We start from the raw sequence: 20,267 nt of genomic DNA, 5'->3' as shown, positions 1-20,267 counted from the left end.
AGGTACTTAACAAAGGTGAAGTTTCCACAATTCATTCACTTAAAGATTTGTTATATATTTTTGCATTTTGCACTTTTCTATATGTATATTAAGTTTACAACAAGAAAAGGATTTAAAAAGAAATAATTACTTTCATTGTGAATTTATTTTCCTTTCAGGTGGTTCACCTCACAAAGAGCTTCAGAACTAAAAAAAGATAATGAACTTAATGGGCTAAACAACCTGATGAAAGCAATGCCTGTTTATTTTATTTTTTAAATGTTTATTTTTGAGAGAGAGAGCATAAGTGCAAATAGGGGAGGGGTAGAGAGAGAGGGGACAGAGGATCCAAAGCAGGCACGGAGCTGGCAGAGTAGATGCGGGGCTCAAGCTCAGGAACTGTGAGATCATGACCTGAGCTGAAGTCGGATGCTTAACTGACAGAACCACCCAGGTGTCCCCATTTTAAATATATCTGTTTAAAAACCAACTGGACAAACCTTTAATTCCCAGAGTAATTACTGTAAATTATTTCCATTATATGAGAATGAGAAGAAAATGTAACTGAAAGGAAATGTGTTTTAAATGAATACAAAGAGGGGAAACAAAGTGAAATATTTCCACCTATTTGTTGTTACCACGTGAGCCGGACAAACAGCATACCTTGGCTTGGTTGATCGCTTTCTTGTTCTCTTTTCAGAGTCATTTTCAGACCATTCAGTTGAGCATGCAGTGCTTGAATTTCAGATAACAAACTCCTTCTATCTGCTTTCTGGAGGCATTCCATAGCTGCTTGATATTCAACATTCTGTAATAATGCAAAATAAAAAAATCAAGTGAAGACAGTTGTAAGAAGAATAAAATTAACAACCAGGAACTCTGAAAAAAATGAAACACACATGCTAAAATTCTGGTAAGATGCTAATTTTCACTTCCTACTCATTAGGATTTACTTTTTAATTATTAGTCTTTACATTTATTTTGAAATTCTTTAAACATACAAAACACAAATATAATAAACACCCATGTACACAGCCTAAGAAATAGCACTTATATAGCTGAAGCCCCTCTATGTATAACTCCCCAAACACCTCCTCTGCACCACCTGCTTGAGAAATCACCAAATTTGAAGTCTAGTCTTATTTTCATGCACTCTGCATATTATGTTATATATACACACCCTAAATAGTATACAGTACTGTTCTACAGTACTACTATCTAAATAACATCATATGGTATTTTCACTTAATGAAATTAAGAGATTTTCATGTTGAACTATCTGGAATAACACATATAGCTCTATTTCACAATCATTTTCAACGTTAAATAGTATTTCATAGTATGAATAATACAGTACATTTGAAATTCTTTTCGTATACTTATTAGATACTTTTTTGTTTGCACATATTTGTATCATTCGTTCATTTTTCCAGTGGTGGTTTATTCTCATTGGATATTTGGTCTTCAGTTTCCTTTTCTTATGATGCCTTTGCCTGGTTTAAGAATCAGAGAAATACTGGCCTCACAGAATGGGTTGGGAAGGATTGGTATTAATTCTTAAAATGCTTGGTAGAATTCACCAGTGAAGCCATCTGATCCATCACAGGCTTTTCTTTGTGAGAAATTTAAAAATTACTAATTTAACTCTTTGTAATGGGTCTATTCACATTTTCTATTTTTTTCTGAGTAAATTTTGGTAGTTTGTATATTTTTAGAAATTTGTTTACAAGGCTATGGAAACAATTATTTTTAAAGTTACATTTTGTTGTTAAGAAATCAGATTAAAAATAAAACTTATTAAAATATTTAAAAAAATATTTAGAGAGACCGCATGAACAGGGGAGGGGCAGAAAAAGAGGGAGAGAGAGAATCCCAAGCAGGATCAGCACTGTCAGTGCAGAGCCCAATGTGGGGCTCAATCTCATGAACAGTGAGATCATGACCTGAGCCGAAATCAAGAGTTAGATGCTTAACTGAGCCACCTAGGTGCCCCAAGAAATCAGATTTTTCCATCTTGATCTTATATCGAGCAACATTACCAAACTTTCTTATCAATTCTAAAATACCATGTGTATAGGTCCTTTTTTGTTTTCTACATGGATGAACATAGAAAACATCCATTTGTATGGATGATAGGTCTTCTCATCCCTAATTCTTACTTATTTTTTATTGCTTTGCTTTGTTAGCTAAATCTTTAGGACAAGGTTGAACAAGCTACTGAAGTTAACAGTATTTAAAGAAAAAATTTTTTAATGTTTATTTATTTTTGAGAAAGAGAGACGGAGCACTAACGGGTGAGGAAGAGAGAGAGAGGGAGACACCGAATCCAAAGCAGGTTCCAGGCTCTGAGCTGTCAGCACAGAGCCCGATGCAGGGCTTGAACCCACAAACTGTGAGATCATGACCTGAGCCGAAGTTGGATGCTTAACCGACTGAGCCACCCAGGCGCCCATGAAGTTAACTGTATTTTTAACATTTAACTATAGTTAAATACATTTAACTGTATTTTAAACATTTAACTATAGGTATAATGGTGGTTGTAGGTGTTTATTAAATAGACCCTATGTAGTTCAAGAAATTTCTTTTTGTTTTTAGCTTGTTATTTGTTTTAAAGTATAAAATTCTTGGGGCGCCTGGGTGGCTCGGTTGGTTAAGCGTCCGACTTCGGCTCAGGTCACGATCTCACGGTCCGTGAGTTCAAGCCCTGCATCAGGCTCTGGGTTGATGGCTCGGAGCCTGGAGCCTGCTTCTGATTCTGTGTCTCCCTCTCGCTCTGCCCCTCCCCCGTTCGTGCTCTGTCTCTCAAAAATAAGTAAACGTTAAAAAAAAAAAAAATTAAAGTATAAAATTCTTCATTTTATTTATTTAACTTGCTGTATCTCTTGAAATGATCACTAGTTTTATTTTCTCTTTAACTGTTAATGAGTCACATGAGTTATTTTTAATGGTATGCTACCTTTGCATTCCTGGATAAGTATAAGGTGACTGTGTCTCTAAAAAATATACAATGGTGGATTTGGCTTAATATTTTGTTTAGGATTTCTGCATCTACGTTCATGGATAAACAGACCTGTAAGTTTTCTTTCTTGTATTATTCTTTGTCTGATTTTCGCAATAGGGTTACATTTGCTTCTTAACAAAAAGACAGGGCATTGCCCCAGTCATCCAACAATGGGAAGCATATGTTTAAGCCTGGAATTAGCTATTACTTGAATGTATGCTAGACTTCACCTATAAAACCTGTAAAAAAAAAAAAAAAAAAAAAAAAAAAAAAATTTTTTTTTTTTGAGCTGGGTATAATTCTTCTGGGTATTTATTTTTATTTCATATTTTGATATAATTTCAGACCTACAGAAAAACTCCAAATATTGTACAGGAATCCCCATATAGCCTTCTTCCAAATTCTCTAAATGTAAACCACATTTGCTCTATCACTCTCCCTGTATATATCTAGGTGTATCCTCTCCCCAACCCTAACCCCTGATAACCACTGATCTGTTCACTATCACTATAATTTTGTCAATCCAAGTATTATGTAACATATAGGAGGTTTAGGGTATCCTTAGTTTGGTCTTTTTTAATTGCTAAGTAGTATTTCATTATATGGATGTGCTGTAATTTGTTCATCCATTTACTTGTCAAAGGACATTGGGCTGTTTCCAGTTTTGGGGTATACAAATAAATCTGTTAGAAATATTCTTGTATAGATTTTTACAGAGACATTCGTTTTCATTACCATCTGATAAATACCACAAGTGTGACTTCTAGGTCATATAGTAATTGTATATCTAACTTTATAAGAAACTGCTAAATCATTTTCCACAGTTGACTCTCCCATTTTATGTTCCTATTAGCAATGTATGAGGGATGCAATTTCTCTGCATCCTCACCAGCACTTGGTACTTTCGCTAATTTTTATTTTGGCCATTCTAATAGATGTATTGTGGCCTCAATTTGTTTTGGTCTAATATATCTCTATGAGTAGATTTTAGTTCAGCACAAAAGTGAGGTAGTGTACTTTGTATCAAGAAGCACAAGTATCTGGTTTGTTCTGTTACTGATGATATTAATTCTGATCACTTGGTTAAGGTGGTATCTGCAAGGTCTCTCCACTATACAGTTATTACTTTTCTTTTTATAATTAAAAAAGATTTCTTGGGGATTTACTCTGAGACCATGTAGACATACTTTTCTAATCAAACACTTTCACACTAGCTTTAGAACCCATTGCCGATTATTACTTGAGTTCTTACTTTTTAATAAAAGGTAATTTATTAACTTCATCATTTCTTGTACATACTAGCTGGCATTCTACAAGAAAGAATTTTTATTCATTTATGTATACCAGTATGAATTCGTGAATTCTTATTTTAATCTTTGGTTTATAATCTGTTGCTATCATTACTTAGTTTGATGTTCTAATTGTCCTGAATGTGGACATTGGGAACTCCTTCAAGCTGGCTTCTGTGATCTTTTGACATCTCTCCATTCTTCGAGCAACTCCTTGTCAGTAAAACAAGATATTCTAGGTTCATCTTGTACTTTCCCTGCTCCAGCCCTGGAATCACCCATTTCTCCAAGAAGTCCTAGTTCCTTTTAATGGAGAATGTAGTTAAAAATTTAAGACCTGGGCACTAAGTATTTTAAGAGTTTTTTTTAACTATCTATCTATCTATCTATCTATCTATCTATTTATTTATTTATTTATTACTAGCTATAGGTATTTTCAGGTTTTCTATTTCATCCTGAATGAATTCTGGGAAGTGATTATTTTTCTAGAAAATCTATTTGTCCCACAGTTTTGAATTGATGTAAAATTATCCATAATATTCTATTATTTTATATCTGTTATTTTTAGTTATGATCACATTTTATAAAAGTGTGCTTTTACCTTTTATAAAAGTGTGCTTTTTATTAAAGTGTGCTTTTACCTTTTTCCTTAACCAATTCTCCAAAAAAAGTTTCTATCTTATTAGCCTTTCAAAGAACAAACTTTTAAAGTTTCTATCCTCTCTATTATACGGTGTATGTATTTCACTAACTTCATTTTTCTTTATCACAGTTGAACCTCATTTGTGGATTATGTATCCATAAATCTGCCTATTCACTAAAACTTATCTGTAACCCAGAATTAATACTAGCATGGCTTTAACAATCATTTTTAAACATGCAAAGGGTGGCAAAACATTTAATCTGCCAGCTGTGCATGTTCTGAGCTGAAGGTGCACTAGGTGACATTCTGATGTTTTCTTTTATCTCTTAAACTGCAAACAAGTGTCCTTCCTGCCATCTATTCAGTGCTGTGTTCTTTTGCATTTCTGTGCTTTTTAATGGTGATTTTGCTGTTTAGAATGGTCCCCAAACACAATGATGAAGGACTATCTAGTGTTCCTAAGCACAAGAAGGCGGTATTTTATGCAGAGAATACATGTGATAAGCTGCTTTTAGGCAGGAGTTACATAGTGCTACGGGCCATGGATTCAAGGTTAATGAATCAGCAATACATATAAATAAGGTGTCTTGGCAAATGTCACAACCAGGGGCTCACAGGAACCTGCCTGCAGTATTCCCCTAGTAGCAATGACTCAGGACGCTCAACAACTTTACAGAATCTAACTACTGCAGACAATGAGAACTGACCATATCTTACTTCTACTTTCTTTGGGCTTATTCTGTTGCTGTTTTCTAACTCCCTAAGTTGGATGAGCAGCTCATTAATTTTCGGTCTTATTTCTAAAATGAGATAAAACATTTAAGGTAATAATTTTTCTCCGAATAGTCTTAGTGGCTCCTATTAAAATTTTAACTTTCAGACCTTCTCCAAAAGTAATCAATAACTCATTTTCTTACTACTATTAAAAAGCACTCTTTGTTTCAACGTTTTATTTTGATACCTGTTCTTGTATTCTCTGTTCCAAACAGTTCAATAATCCAACTGCATCTCTAGTACCTAGAGCTGTCAGCTCAGTCTGAAAAGCAGCTAGTAAAACACCGCGCTCCTTTAAGAAAACTTGCTGAAGAGCAAGCAGAAGTTCACCTCGCCAGTCTGGGAAACTCTCATGAGACTGGGAACCATTGTAAACCTAACAAAGAATAAAAACAAAAGTTAATTTTCAAATAAGTAGGCTTATAAAAAGTCTAAAAATGGTATGTATCTACTAACCAAATTAAATGTTAGAGGCCAAAAAGTATATAGATTTACTTTCAAGAGTATGGCTTGTGGCATTTAAATAATACATAGTAATTCATGTGAAAATACATCATAAAAGACAATAATTTAAATTATAAAGTGCCTTACTATTAATAAAGGGCATATAAAACTGTTAAGATGCATAGTATTGAGTACCTCGGCATCTCTTTGCACTTGTATTTTGGTAATTAAGTCCTTAAGAGCTGAGACTGTACTGAGGTAAGCTCTTCTTTCTTCTAGCCAAGATTCTGAAACTTGCTGAACAGGATGGTCCTCTCCATCACTGTAGGGAGACTCGGTGAGGGAGAGCACCTGCATGCCTTCATTATGGACAGCTCTTAGTAATCCCTACAAATCAAAACCCAAAGGCTAGAATTATGACGACTTGTTCAAAAACAGACATACAAACAGAACTAAATTTTAAGCAAGATACCTTTATCAAGTTAGCCTGACTTAGAAGAGTCACTGCAGAAAGGACATACCAGGCTACCATTACTGACTGCCTTCTTCTAATGGAGGAGTAAGCCAATCCCAGAAGACACTGTTTTGGGTTGCTCTTATCTGTAAGTTCCTTCTATTTATCTAATGCACTCTTCTTGGATTTAATGATCAGCCACTAATTTGGCCAAAAGAATTATGTAGGAGATAAATTCTAGTCCTTGAGATTGCTTTAATAATTTCGGCACTCAAAAGTAACAGGAATTAAAAAAAAAATTTAACTCTTTATCTCTTTATGCAAATAATTATTACATATATTATACTTTATTATCTGTAAAATATAGGAATAAACCTATATAGATCCCCAAGATTCCTTCTAGCTATGCAATTCTCTCTTCAGAGAGAAACTTACTATGTTCTAATAAGCTGCTATGTTCAATACAGAAATCAGACTGGCTAAGTTTCACTAAAAGACAGCTGTCTTTCAGTACCTTTATTTTCTTTGGAAATGAATCTGTTGAACTTTCGCCTTCATCTCCTCTGTCTTCTGATGCTGTGTCAAATCCCTGACTTTGTGTAAGATAAATTCCTTGACCCCAGTCTGATCCAGAATCTAAAATAAAGAAAACAACAATTGACTATTGAAAAGAAATAATTATTTTTTATTAAAAAAAAATCTTTTTTAAATGTTTGTTTTTGAGAGAGACAGAGTATGAATGGGAGGGCAGAGTGAGAGGGAGATACAGAATCCAAAGCAGGCTCCAGGCTCTGAGCTGTCAGCATAGAGCCTGACGCAGGGCTTGAACTCATGAACTGTGAGATCATGACCTGAGCTGAAGTTGTACACTAAACTGACTGAGCCACCCAGGCGTCTCAAAACAAACACTTTTTAAATAAGTACTACAAAAATGTCAGAAATTTATGTAACTTACCACTGGAACATATTTCTCTAGTTTGGTAAGCATCAGAATGTGTTAATTCGGGTAGTGAGGATCCCTAATTAGAGAAAACAAAAGAATACATAACATTTTTGGCCTTAATAAAAATAGAAATAGAAACCCAATAAATAGTTTTGTTCTTTTGTAATGCTGTCAAAGAACAAAAAACAAATGAAAAACTCAATTAAATCTGTCACATCTTTCACAGTTAAGTGGAACTATCCATGGTTTATAAAAGTCTTCAATTTTTTAAATGGATATTACCATAGCAAACATTCATGAATTAAGGAATGATATTATCACATTCCAAATTTGCAGAGGAACTTGGTAGGAAATTATTATTGGAATACACGAGGTAAAGAAGATTTAGATCTATAATCTTATCACAAGGAAGAGGCTACCCCAAATTTCTTTCTCTCTTAAAAACAAAGAATTTGGGGGGGGGGGGGGGGGAACCACACACAGAATGTTGAAAAAACATGTATTATGAAAACCAAATACCTCCTTCGATTTCAGACACTGTATCACTGCCTTCAAGGTACCACATTCTTCCGTCAGTAACTGAACTGCAACATAATGCTCCCTCTTTAAGGTTTCAGTTTCTGAAATATGTCTGGATTCCATATCCAAAATTTCAGCAGCATGTAATTCTTGCATCTGCTCAATTTTTTCAGTAAACTGACTGATTATTTCAGTGACTTCTTCTGATGAACATTCACTCTGTAAATCAACTTGGATTCCTGCATTTCTGACAAGAATTTGTGGAGTCTGACTGCTGCTATTGACCTTGAGAGTCCCCTCTGTCTGGGATGCCAAACTTTTACCCACTTTATTAGGAAGTGCCTCTAATATGCAGACTTTTCTGTTTTCCTGTAACTCAGTTTTATCTTCTTTTTCTAAGAAGTAGGATAATTTCTCTTCTGCTTCTATGAGCTGATTCCTGACTTGGCTTAAATCTTTCTGGAGAGATGCCATACTTGTTTCTTTTATCTAAAACATAATGAACAGAACATTCAATTAAAAATATTAAATGTAGAATTTAAGGTAGAGAGGATATTCATTTTCCTTAGAATAATAGGAAAAATTTTTCAGAAACACTCCTAGATTCCATATATATTTGCATTATATGTAAAATCATAGATGACCTTAGAAATGAAATTATTTTATCAGCCTCATCTTTTTGGTTTTCATGGGATAAGAATTCTCTTTAACATCTGTCTATCTACTCGTTCATTAAGAGACTAGAGAGTAAAAGCATCTTGCTAAAAAATATTCCAGGAAAATTAAGCAAGAAGATAGTAGTAAAGAAATTTGTAATAACTTTTAACCAAAGCCATAGAAGATTTGTTTCCAGCTTTTAAGTTATAAATTTGGTTTGGGTTTATAGAAGAGAATATACTTTGAAATGAAATTAAGATTATGTAAAAGTAAGTGAATTAGAAAGTATGTTACTTATTTTACCAAAAGCTCTTCTTGAAGCTTTTCTGCTTTCTCTTTATAATTGGCAAGTGCTTCTTTAGTTGCTGATGATTCAGCTCTAAGAGCCTCAAGTTGACCAAAAAATCCACTTTCTTCACTGGTATGAATTAGCTCAGTAGTTGTCTGAATGATAGTGGAAAACATTTAGAAACATGTTATTTACAAAAAAAATACAGCCAATTTCAAGGTACCTATACATTCTAATGAAGCTTTTTCAGGAATGACTGCCTATCCAATAAAACGGTGTAGAAATAAATGATTCATGCTCTTTCAACAAATAGGAAAACTTTTTTAGAACCATCATTTTATGTTCTTGAGACAGTAAGAAAAAAGTTATTTTCTAGGAATGAAAGGTACTTCATGTTAGTATGTACCCTATTTATAAATTATTAATGAAATACTGTTACCATTCAAAAACTTTCGTATTTATATCACTTTCCTCAAAAAAATGCCAAGTCTTACTAAGATACTTCTTACACGTTTTATATACAAGGAAAGTCACATTAATATTTTAAAGTGACTACAATCAGTTATAGTTCTGGGGAAGAGAAAAAAGCCTAGTAAATGGAAAGAGTTATCATCCTTTGTTTTTGTTTTTTAATGTGTATTTGTTTATTTTGAGAGAGTGTGCACATGCAAGTAAGGAACAGGGCAAGACAGAGAATCCCAAGCAGGTTCTGCACTGTCAGCACAGAGCCTGACACGGGGCTTGATCTCATGAACTGTGAGATCATGACCTGAGCCAAAATCAAGAGTCAGATGCTTAACTGACTGAACCACCTAGGCACCCCAGAATTATCATCCTTTGTAAAACAAATTATATATTATATTAATAGAATCTAGATACATCAGTTAACCTCCTGGTATTCATATAAGACTGCATATTTAGTACTCAATATTATAAATATATAAAGTGAGGTTGTGAAAATTAAAGTCCTTCTATATCAGTCCTATGCTAAGAAATAAATGCAATTTCAGACTGTTACATAAGCAGACTTACAAGAGTGAAATACAAATTATTCCTAAGAAAGGAAAGAATCTATTACCAGCTATAAAAGTCTGCAAAAGCTAATGACTTCTTACTGATATGTTAATTCAGTGGAATATTAATATATTTTATTATTTTCCATTACTTAAAATGATCACAAAATACACATATTAGATGGAACAGGAAAAAAACCCACACAAATTCCAAAGGACATTTGCTAAACTTATCATCTCTAAAACATCTTTCACCTTCTTCTGACTGCTCTACTTAATGAGTATGCTAGTGAAATAAATAACATGATTTGAAGACCACAAAATATCGATTTTTCCATTATTTTAGTGATAATAATGGGAGTATACAGAAAAGTAGTATTTTTATAAAACCCCTTTATATATGAATTGCTAGATATAAAGAACACCATATTTAATTTAGTAAATTAGCAATCAAGCTTATGGAACAAAAAAAAGAGAATTTCTTAGGGTATTTAAGTGAAAAAAATTAAGTACAAACTAACCTTGAGAACCTCAAAGTTTCCTTCAGGGCTTCTTTTCCTTTCTTTACCTCCCTGTTTTTTCTCCTCCTCCAATAACTTCTGTAGTTCTAGTAGCCTCTTTTCTTTTTCCAAAGCATTTTTCTCTACAATTTCTACCTGTTTTTTTTCTAAAATCAAACTAGTCTGCATTTCAACCACCTGGCTTTCTAATTCTGATATTCTCAAGGTTAATGCTAATACATTGGACTCCATCTCATTATCTGTAACTTGATTTAAATTCTGTGCATGTGTTCTTTCAAATTCTGATGAAACTGGTTGTTTATCTTGACAGAATTTTGCATATTCCTTAACTGCTTCAAGTTGGACTTGACTCACAAGAGCAGCAGCAACTTTTTCTTCAAGCACATTCTGTAGGTTTACAATCTTCCTTTTCAGCATCTCTGTTTCAGACTGGCCTTGCTCTTGCATGTCCTTTATTTGTTTGTAACACTGGGTGAGTTCTAAGTCCTTTGCACTCACAGTGCCCTCAAGTTGTAGCACCTTTGATTCCAAACTGCTAATGGAACCTTTGTTGTTTTCTTCAAAAGATGTGAAGTCAGTCTGATTTTCTAGGGTTTTAAGAGCATTCTCAGAAAGGACTACTTCCAGTTCAGGTTTGGTTTTGCTCAGATCATCTATGGCCATGTTAATGCTTTTCTCTGGTACACTTTGGATTTCTTCCATATTTTCACGTTCTCTCTTTAAGCTGCATAATTCTTGAGTTAGCTGATTCATTTTTAAATTAGTTTCTTCAAGTACATTTTTCGTAAAGGCCATTTCTTCATTAGTGGTTTCTACTTGCTGTTCCAAAGCCAGTTTTTCAGCTATTACCATATCCAATTGATGTTTTAAACTGTCTGCTTCTTCTGGAAAAGAAGTAGCATCCACTGATGTCTTCTGTTCAATTAATGCCAATTCCTGTTGAAGTTTTTCAATCACTTCATTGAGCTGCTCAATTTCTTCTTCTCTATTTTTCTTCACACGTTCTTGGTCACTCATCAAACATTCTATTTGGGTTTCAAGATCCTTTATCAGTTCATTTTTTTCTTCAATAACCTGTTAATGAAAAACAGGTAACAGACATAATAAATACATTATTTATATTTTGGGAATTTTATTTTTTATTTTAAGGGCAGGAACTGAAAGTGTTGATCTCACACAATTTACTTCTCAGACATAATAGATTAATTTTAATATAGACCAAGAGTCCTCATCAGATCAATGACCTTATTTTGAACTTTGCTCAGAAAGTTCTATTAAATATAAAGTGATTTACACTTTAGTAGCTGATTTCCTGTGAGTAAAATAGTTAACATCAATGCATTCTACTTGAAAAGAATGAAGTATTAAAATAAAAATGGTCTCCAGAAGATTTAATTCATATCAAATAGAAGAATTTTTATTAGATTTGGTTAGAATGATATGATGAAATCTGAGTCACCAGAGACTCTCTGGAAAACACCAAAAATCTTTGACAATATTAGGAGAGGATAAAAAAATACACATAGCTTATGAAGCCAAGGAGTCACTTTCTTTTTTTTTTTTTTAATTTTTATGTGTTTTTATTTTTGACAAAAAGAGCGAATGTGCAAGCAGCAGAGGGGCAGAGAGAGCCAGAGACACAGAATCTGAAGCAGGCTCCAGGCTCCGAGCTGTCAGCCCAGAGCCTGACATGGGGCTCAAACTCACAAGCCGTGAGACCAAGACAAGAGCTGAAGTCGGATGCTTAACTGACTGAGCTCCCCGGACACCCGAAACCAATGTGTCTTAATAAAGTAAATGGGTAACAGAGAATTAAGGTTTATTCAGTGTTTATATTCAAAGAGAAGCTGAAAAATAACCATTTGCCCCTACAATTGTAGCTTAATTTCATGTAGTAATTTTCAATTTGTTTACCTTATTATCTGTTGTAATTTTAAGTTGATGCTGAAGTTTTGTAATTTGCTCATTTAATTGCTCAATTTCTATTTCTTTTTCCTGCATTATTTGAGCCAATTTTCCAAGCAACACATGTTGGTCCTGAGTAGAGATAGCATCAGATTCCTTCATGGCAAATCCCAGTTTCTCCATTTCATCCTAGGAACAAAAATAACCATCCCAGTTAGATAGATCACTATATGCCATTTTCTGAATATTGTTTCAATTGAATCTTACAAAAGATAAAGTACCCAAAATGTACAAATAAACAAAATCAGATAACATACAGTAATTGTAAGTGAATAATTCTTAAAATATTTTGATAACAGTTCTAAAAATTTTTTCTCTCATGATGCAGTCAAATGTTTATGTTGGGTGGAAAATAAGTTGCATGCAAATCCATTTGCAGGTAATATTCCTTTTTTAAGTATTATTTAGCAGCTGGATCCAGCAAATGTTTGATACTAAGACAAAAATTATGAATTATTTGTAAGCAAAGTTTTTCTTAATTACCTTAAATAATTTGTTTTCTTGTTCAAGTTCTTGGAGGCGGGTAGTAGATTCCTTTTTCTGTATTTCTAATTGCATATGTAGTTGCTGAACTTCTTCATTCTTATTTTCCAGTTCTTCTCTAAACTGCTCTAATTGTTCTTCTAAGTTTGTAATCTTTGATACCAAAATTATTGAAAGGAAAGAGAAAATGAAAACCTGTTTATTTTTAATTTTTTAAATGTTTTATTTATTTTTGAGACAGAGAGAGAGCATGAGCAGGAGAGGGGCAGAGAGAGAGAGAGAGACACAGAATCCGAAGCAGGCTCCAGGCTCCAAGCTGCCAGCACAGAGCCCGACGAAGGGCTCGAACTCATAAACCACAAGATCATGACCTGAGCTGAAGTAGGATGCTTAACCAACTGAGCCACCCAGGTGCCCCTGAAAACCTGTTTACAAATGTTTATTTGTCAAGAGAGAAAGAGTGCTGCAGTAGCTGTATAAAACATAATTAAGTGTTTAAGAGATACGAGCGATGAGAATAAAGGGGTTTCGCTAAGCCAGGTGTAACTGTGTGGTTTCTATGTATTTCAAACTGATCACCACCCTTAAATCATCCTACCCAAAGCCCTTCAGAGCAAAGATACAAGGAGCCATTTCTTACCTAAAATACCCTCTGATATAGCAGAAGAGAGTCATGGGAGGAAGGGAAAGGGCCTGCATTTTAAATCTTATTTCATGTTAAATTTAATTGCTATCAAAAAGTTCAAAAAGCTGCAGGATTTGGTCAGTTGTTTTAGCTACCAAGTGAGACTAGCTCAAATTAGCCCATATTAATACTTAACCGAATGAAAGGTCTGGCTGCCATGTGCCTTGTTTAAGTAGGAGAAAGTAAAGGTAGACACTAAGGCCGTGAGATACTTACGTCTGAAATACAGAAACTTAAATAGTGAGTTATTAATACCATTTTAGGAGAAAATTAGAGAGTTCCTATGTGTAGGACAAGAAAAATTTAGCTCTTTTCTGAGCATAAATTACTATTAACAGTAAAGCAATTGCTCTTTAATGGTTATAAAGAGACTGAAACTAATGACAAGTTTTAAGTGCTAGATATCATTTTAAAAGTTGGGTTTGATTAAGGAATCGTCATTTGGCACAGTACTTTGTAGGTAGTTAATAAATAATGAATGGATTTCCAAGTATGTATTTACCTGATGATCAAATTGCTGCATTACAAGCAACCTAAAATGTAGGAGCAACATTATTCAGTGGAGCTGGCTCAGAGAGCAGCCTATGTATCATTTATTGCCTTAGAACTTGAAAGGAACCATATGCTGCTTACACCCAGATATGTAATCAGAATCATGTCTTAGCACTAAGCAAGGCAAAGCCCTTCAAAATCATTTAGCCTAATAGTTCATTAACAGAAATAGTACTGACACTAATAATAGCCATCATTTATAGACACTTTATTGCCAGGCACTGCATAAGGTGCTTTATATATATTATTTTTTTAAAGTCTGTAATAATAATCTTATGAAATCTTTAATTAATAATCCAAATTATTCCCATTTCAGAGATGAGGAAGGGAGTCACTGAAAGCAAGGTACCTTGCCCTTAGGTCACAGGCTCCAGCTTTTGAACCTGAGAAGTTTACCTGTGGAGCCTTACGTTCTTAACTATCACTTATCCTGCTTCTAATAACGAATGCCCAAAACTTATACTTACATTATTTTCTGTACACTGGTATTAGACTCAGAAGACACACCTTAAATACATTTAGTAGTTGTGCATATATAATTACCAGGTTAGACTGGTGAAAACTATGGTGATTATATCTTCTTCAAAGTTATCTAATGTAATAGTACTTATACCAATCCCTATCTTCCACAACTGCTTTTGATGAAAAAGTACTACTTTAATATATACATAGACATTGAAGTTCAAAACTGATGCTCCACCTCAAATGCCATTTGTTTTAGGGGGGTACCTCTTAATCCTCGTCACCCATCTCCCCCAACCCACCCTCTGTCAACCACCAGTTTGTTCTCTGTATTTAGAGCATGTTTGGTTTTTTGTTTGTTCATTTGTTTTGTTTTACTTTCTTTTTTGATCTATCAGTTTATGGTCAAATTCTAAATTTGATCTAAAGTCTTGCCATTCAAAGTGTGGTCCCTAGAGCAGCAGAATTGGCATCACCTGGGAACATGTTAGATGAACAGATTCCGAAACCCCATCCCAGACCTACTGATTCAGAATCTTCATTTTAACAAGATTCCCAGAGGATTCATATGCACATTAAAGTTTGAAAAGCACTGGTTTAAAGCACTAACATTTCTGTTAGAAGTAGGTGAACTTGAGTCACCACAATAGAGACTTCAATTCCCAAAGAGGACACTGTATGATTCTTTCCTCCTATTCCTCCTATTCAGCCAGTGTCATTTCCAGGCTGTCCTGTTACTGAGTCTATTACAACCAAAAACCACAAGAATATTATTAAGCTTTAAAAATAGAATGGTGGTTATTTGTTTTAATCTTGTTTAATTTAGCTACCAAATGTTATCTAGGTAGTTTGGATCAAATAAATTTGCAATTATTTGTGTTTTCTTTTCGAGTCTTCTCGATCTCTTTCAAATGTGTATACGACTTCTTAGTAGATTCTTTGAAATCTGGTGCTGGTTTTACAATTGGGAGAGTGGTAGTCAACACATGTTAAGAAATAGATGTTCAGTGACAGTCTTTAATACTTCTCACTAACAAGGAATGTTTATTCCCCAATTCTTTGGCAGTACAATATCACAGGACTCCAGAATCAGAGAAATCCAGGAGGAATTCTTCCTCAACTGCTTACTGTGTGACCATGAGCAAGTTACTTAACCTCTCGTAAAGACTCAGTTTACTCATCTGTAAAATGGAGATAACACTAGAGCCTATCTAGTGCTAGGCTACACTCTCCCTGAGGGGGAGAGTGTAAGGATTAATGGCATAGGCATTTAAAATACCACTTTCTAGCACAGACCTCAACAAAGTTAACCATTACTTTTTATTACTGCCATCTGTAAGCTATATCTTATTAGCTTTATAGAGAGTTAAAACCTACTGAAGGCATCTTTTTTTTAAAGAAACTCTTCCTTCTATTTCTCCCCACATTATTCGCCTTCTCTCATCATCCTTAAACTATCTTTACAGTTTCTGCTCTATTCATTCTGCATTTCTAAACATACAATAAACTGAAAAAAAAAGTTTTATACAAATTAAGCCTATAAGAATAATGGAAAATATCTAAAAATATAATGACACATATAGACATCTTATGTTTATACTCCATCAGATATTTGCCTAGTACAGGAGAGAGTGTTTAAGAAGTGATTTTCATTAAAAGATTTAGGTTTTAATTCTATGTTCCTCTCTTTCAGTCTTCAGTTACAGACAAGTGGGTTCTGACAGAGTACTTGTTGCTGTGATTAAAAACTAGTCCACCAGGATGAGCTATCATTTTAACCCTTCACTAACTCAACTTGTCTGGCTCTATCTCATCTATAAAAACTGGGAGTTGGCTGACAGAAGCTGGTTGACAGGTATCTTTGTAGTTCTGATAAACTATGAGTCTCAGTAAAAGGTAGATTGCTATTGGATACTCACTTCAAAAAATTAAGGTGTCAGGAATGTTACGTGAAAAATTAAGGTGTTAGTAACGTCACTCAAAAGATAATTAAAATATAGTAAACTTAATTATCTACCCATAATCAACTATCACTGCTTTTGGGTCCAGTTTTGAAGGTCTATCTTTTTAGAAAGCAATTTTTTTTGATTAATTAGTGTAAGGTAAATCTTTATATTTAAATGTTATTTTCTTTCCTTCCTTCCTTCCTTTTTATTTTAAGTAGGCTCCATGCCCAACATAGGGCTTGAACTCATAACCCTGAGAGCAAGAACTGCATACTCCACTAACTGAACCAGCCAAGCTCCCCAATTCTTTTCAAAACACACAGAAGTGGTTACAGATAAACAAGTGTTCCCTGCTTTTTGTGGAAAAACCAAAAAAGCAAAATAAACAAGAACCTTTTAGATAAACATCAGTCAGTATTATATGATAGCAAGAAAATAATCCTTCTCATGGAGATGATCATTTCTTTTCATCATTTATATGGACTTTTTTCCTTCTCTAAAATACGAGTTTTCTTTTTTAAAAAAATTCCTATTGTTTAAAAAAAATTTTTTAATGTTTACTTATTTATTTTGAGAAAGATAGAGAGTGTGTGCAAGCAGGGGAGAGGCAGAAGAGAGGGGGAGAGAGAAAGAATCCCAAGTAAGCTCTGTGCTGTCAGAGCAGAGCTTGACATAGGGCTCAAACTCACAAACCATGAGATCATGACCTGAGTTTAAACCAAGAGTCAGATGCTCAACCAACTGAGCCACCCAGGTGCCCCTAAAACTACAAGTTGCCTGAGCTAGAGTTTGAGTTGATGTCTAATTCATTCTTGTATTTTCCAAAGCACTTATTAACATTTATACTATTTAAATTCAATAAGTATTTGTTAAAATCTATTAAATATCCTGAAAAAATTATATAGAAATGAAAATGTAACTTAAAAAAATCTTAAATATTTATAATGCTATGATACAGCTAAATAATGTACAGTATATTTTAGAAAAACTAATAGACAAAAATTTAAATACATTTAAATTAGCTTGAAATTGGAAATTAGTATTAAAAGTAGATTTTTCTTTTTTTGTTTTTGTTTTTTTTGAAAAGGGAGGCAGTAGGAAAACATAGGAGAACTTTCCTATAACTACCTTATTGTTAATTTTTTAAGAACATGTTTATACATTGTAAAACAGCGCTATAACCTCCCAGGGTAATACAACTTAAAAAAAACAAACAACCCACCCCCAAACCCTACAGCAAAGTAGCAAAACTTCAAAGCTCACAGTAAAGAAGGGAAAAAGAGAGATCCTGCCTTTTGTGCTAATACAATTCTTTCTCCAGTCTCCTCTTCACTCCATTCATACCTTCTTTTTGTCTTCAAACTTCTTCTGTGTCAAGGTCTTTACATCTGTCCCCTCTACGTGGAACACTTCTCATACCAGCTTATTTGTTCAACTCTTTTTGTCTTCAAGATCAATTTAGGTAACGAGCTAAGAAAAGGTCTAAACAGTATAAACCCCATTCTGTACAAATGGCATTCTCAAGGTGACTTATTTAAAATAATTCAAGCCACATTTTGTCATTAAAAGTATACCTCTTACCTCTTTTTCCTTTCGGTCTATAGCATCTCGCTCAGCCTGCAACTGTACTTCTAGCGACAATTCTGTTTTAGCTTCTAGAGCTCCAGACTGCTTTTGGTCCTCTACCTTTAAATATGCAAAAATTTTCTCAAAACTTCAGACATTAAATCTAATTATCCATTTTAACTGGAGAAATAGCAATGCCATTAGCAGCTGATAATCTACATTAGTGAATAATCAAAGTTACAGATCATCAGTTTTGAATGCAGGAACACAGGAATGTTTGACACTCTTAAAATTCATTCCTCACATAAAATGGAGACTATCCCCTAATATGCCCCCTTCCCAAGCTTCCTTATCCTGCTCTTCTTTGATTCATTCTTGTTTTCTGCAGTATAGTGGGGATAGATTTCACTCTTATTCTGGGATAAAGCAATAGACTCAACTGGTGTCCACAGCTTTTTCATTTGGCTATTATTTTAGAATCGCAACCTATTGACTGTGAAAAGGATCATTAATTCCTCTGGTTTACTTAATTTTCCTTTCTCAGGACTAAGGTATGCAAGTAACATTTGAAGATAAGAAGAAACACATATAGTTATGTCACTGGAGACATAAAGGTATATTTATATTTTGTAATAATATCAACAAAAAGTCACTAGTAATTTTTTATTTAAAGGGACTGATGTTCAGGTAACTAAGAGCAATCCATATTAAAACACTTCATAAAATTAGCCTGAAGAAAATGCCATACCTTTTGGAAAGTGTCTGTACTAACGAGTAAGGCTTGCTCCAGTTCCCTTACTCGGAACTCCAGTTTCTCAATTTCTTCATTCCGTTCTTGTACATCCCTCTGAAGCTGCTCTTTAGAGAGCAAAAGCTCACTGCACTTGTCTGTTTTTTCTTTCAGATGATTTGTTAACTGTTCAACCTAGACATATAACAAGTAAAAACTGTAATTTAAAAAAAATTTCAACAAGCTAATAACATACCTGTCCGCATTTCAAAAAGTATTTTCAGAAGCCATGCTAAGTATTTTTGATAAGGATAGCAACTATTGTCTCCAACTATGGTGACATTCTCGGAGTTGATAAAGTAGTACTAACAAAAAAGAAATACTGCTCCACCAACCCTTTACAAAAAACACTTTCTCTTAAGACTAAGACCTGCAGCTAGGAGGAGAGAAAATATTACATTTTGAATAATGTTAAAGTATAAGCTCTAATGGTACAATAACACTAAAACTTAATAAAGATGACAAGTTTGCAGAGTGCTGACTTACACTATTCATCGATTTGAGAGAAGAGAGTGAGCATATGCACAAGTGGGGAAGGGGCAGAGAGAGGGGCAGAGAGAGAGGAAGAGAGAGACACTCCCAACCAGGCTCCACTCTGTCAGCGCAGAGCCCAAAGCGGGGCCTGAACTCACAAACCCCGTGAGTTCATGATGTGAGCTGAAATCAAAAGTCGGGTGCTTAACCGACTCAGCCACCCAGGTGCCCCCTGACTTACACTCTTATGTCAGATAAGATAATCTTAAGAAATCTTTAATGGATTCTATTTTTCTTTCCACAAATGGTTATAATTGAGACGTATAATAATATGGTTCTAAACAACGCAGAGATGGGAGGGAATGGGGGAGCTTTAATGCAGTCACTTAGAAGCTTTTTCAGTCTACACATTCCAGCAGCCCAGAACAGACATGCGAATACTGGGTGGTGAGAAGAATCTGTGCACACTGAAAGTTTCCCCAAGTAATTCTGATAATGCAGGTCCATTTAAGAGAATGGCTCTGAGACCGAAGGATTCAGGAAGCATTAATAAGATAGCTTATGAAATTAGTTCTCATCAAGTAAAGAGAGAAAGCTTGCTAAAAAAATTAGTGTGATGGTAAGAAAAAAAAGGAATTCTACCTTACTTCAGTGAGATACTTTAAGGAAATTATCTAAATACAATACTTATTCCCCAAAACATTAAAAGAAATGCAAACTTACCTATAACTACATGTTCGAGGATGACTATAATAAAGCCACTGAGGAGAAAATTTAACAATAATGGGTGGGCTAAGATTTGGAGTACAGTCAAGGAA

General features: G+C 34.2%; 1 protein-coding gene across 7 annotated transcripts in view; it reads right to left on the bottom strand.

Moving 5' to 3' along the window:
- AKAP9 (A-kinase anchoring protein 9) overlaps window positions 1–20,267 on the bottom strand; it is a 152,645-nt gene that overhangs the window by 19,130 nt on the left and 113,248 nt on the right. For all 7 annotated transcript variants that reach the window (XM_019443282.2, XM_019443283.2, XM_019443285.2 and 4 more), the window contains 12 exons: window positions 18,934–19,110; window positions 18,201–18,305; window positions 12,975–13,127; window positions 12,441–12,620; window positions 10,527–11,600; window positions 9,007–9,147; window positions 8,047–8,535; window positions 7,540–7,603; window positions 7,099–7,220; window positions 6,326–6,517; window positions 5,874–6,062; window positions 643–787 (listed from right to left, as the gene is read on the bottom strand). In XM_019443282.2, coding sequence (XP_019298827.2) covers window positions 643–787; window positions 5,874–6,062; window positions 6,326–6,517; window positions 7,099–7,220; window positions 7,540–7,603; window positions 8,047–8,535; window positions 9,007–9,147; window positions 10,527–11,600; window positions 12,441–12,620; window positions 12,975–13,127; window positions 18,201–18,305; window positions 18,934–19,110 — 3,031 coding nt within the window. The remainder of the gene's footprint in view (window positions 1–642; window positions 788–5,873; window positions 6,063–6,325; window positions 6,518–7,098; window positions 7,221–7,539; window positions 7,604–8,046; window positions 8,536–9,006; window positions 9,148–10,526; window positions 11,601–12,440; window positions 12,621–12,974; window positions 13,128–18,200; window positions 18,306–18,933; window positions 19,111–20,267) is intronic.

The sequence above is a fragment of the Panthera pardus genome, unplaced genomic scaffold, assembly GCF_024362965.1.
Source record: "Panthera pardus isolate Hobbes unplaced genomic scaffold, ASM2436296v1 HiC_scaffold_8, whole genome shotgun sequence".
Taxonomy (NCBI): domain Eukaryota; kingdom Metazoa; phylum Chordata; class Mammalia; order Carnivora; family Felidae; genus Panthera; species Panthera pardus.
The sequence above is the reverse complement of the archived record's forward strand: the minus strand, read 5'-3'. Positions and strand labels throughout refer to the sequence as shown.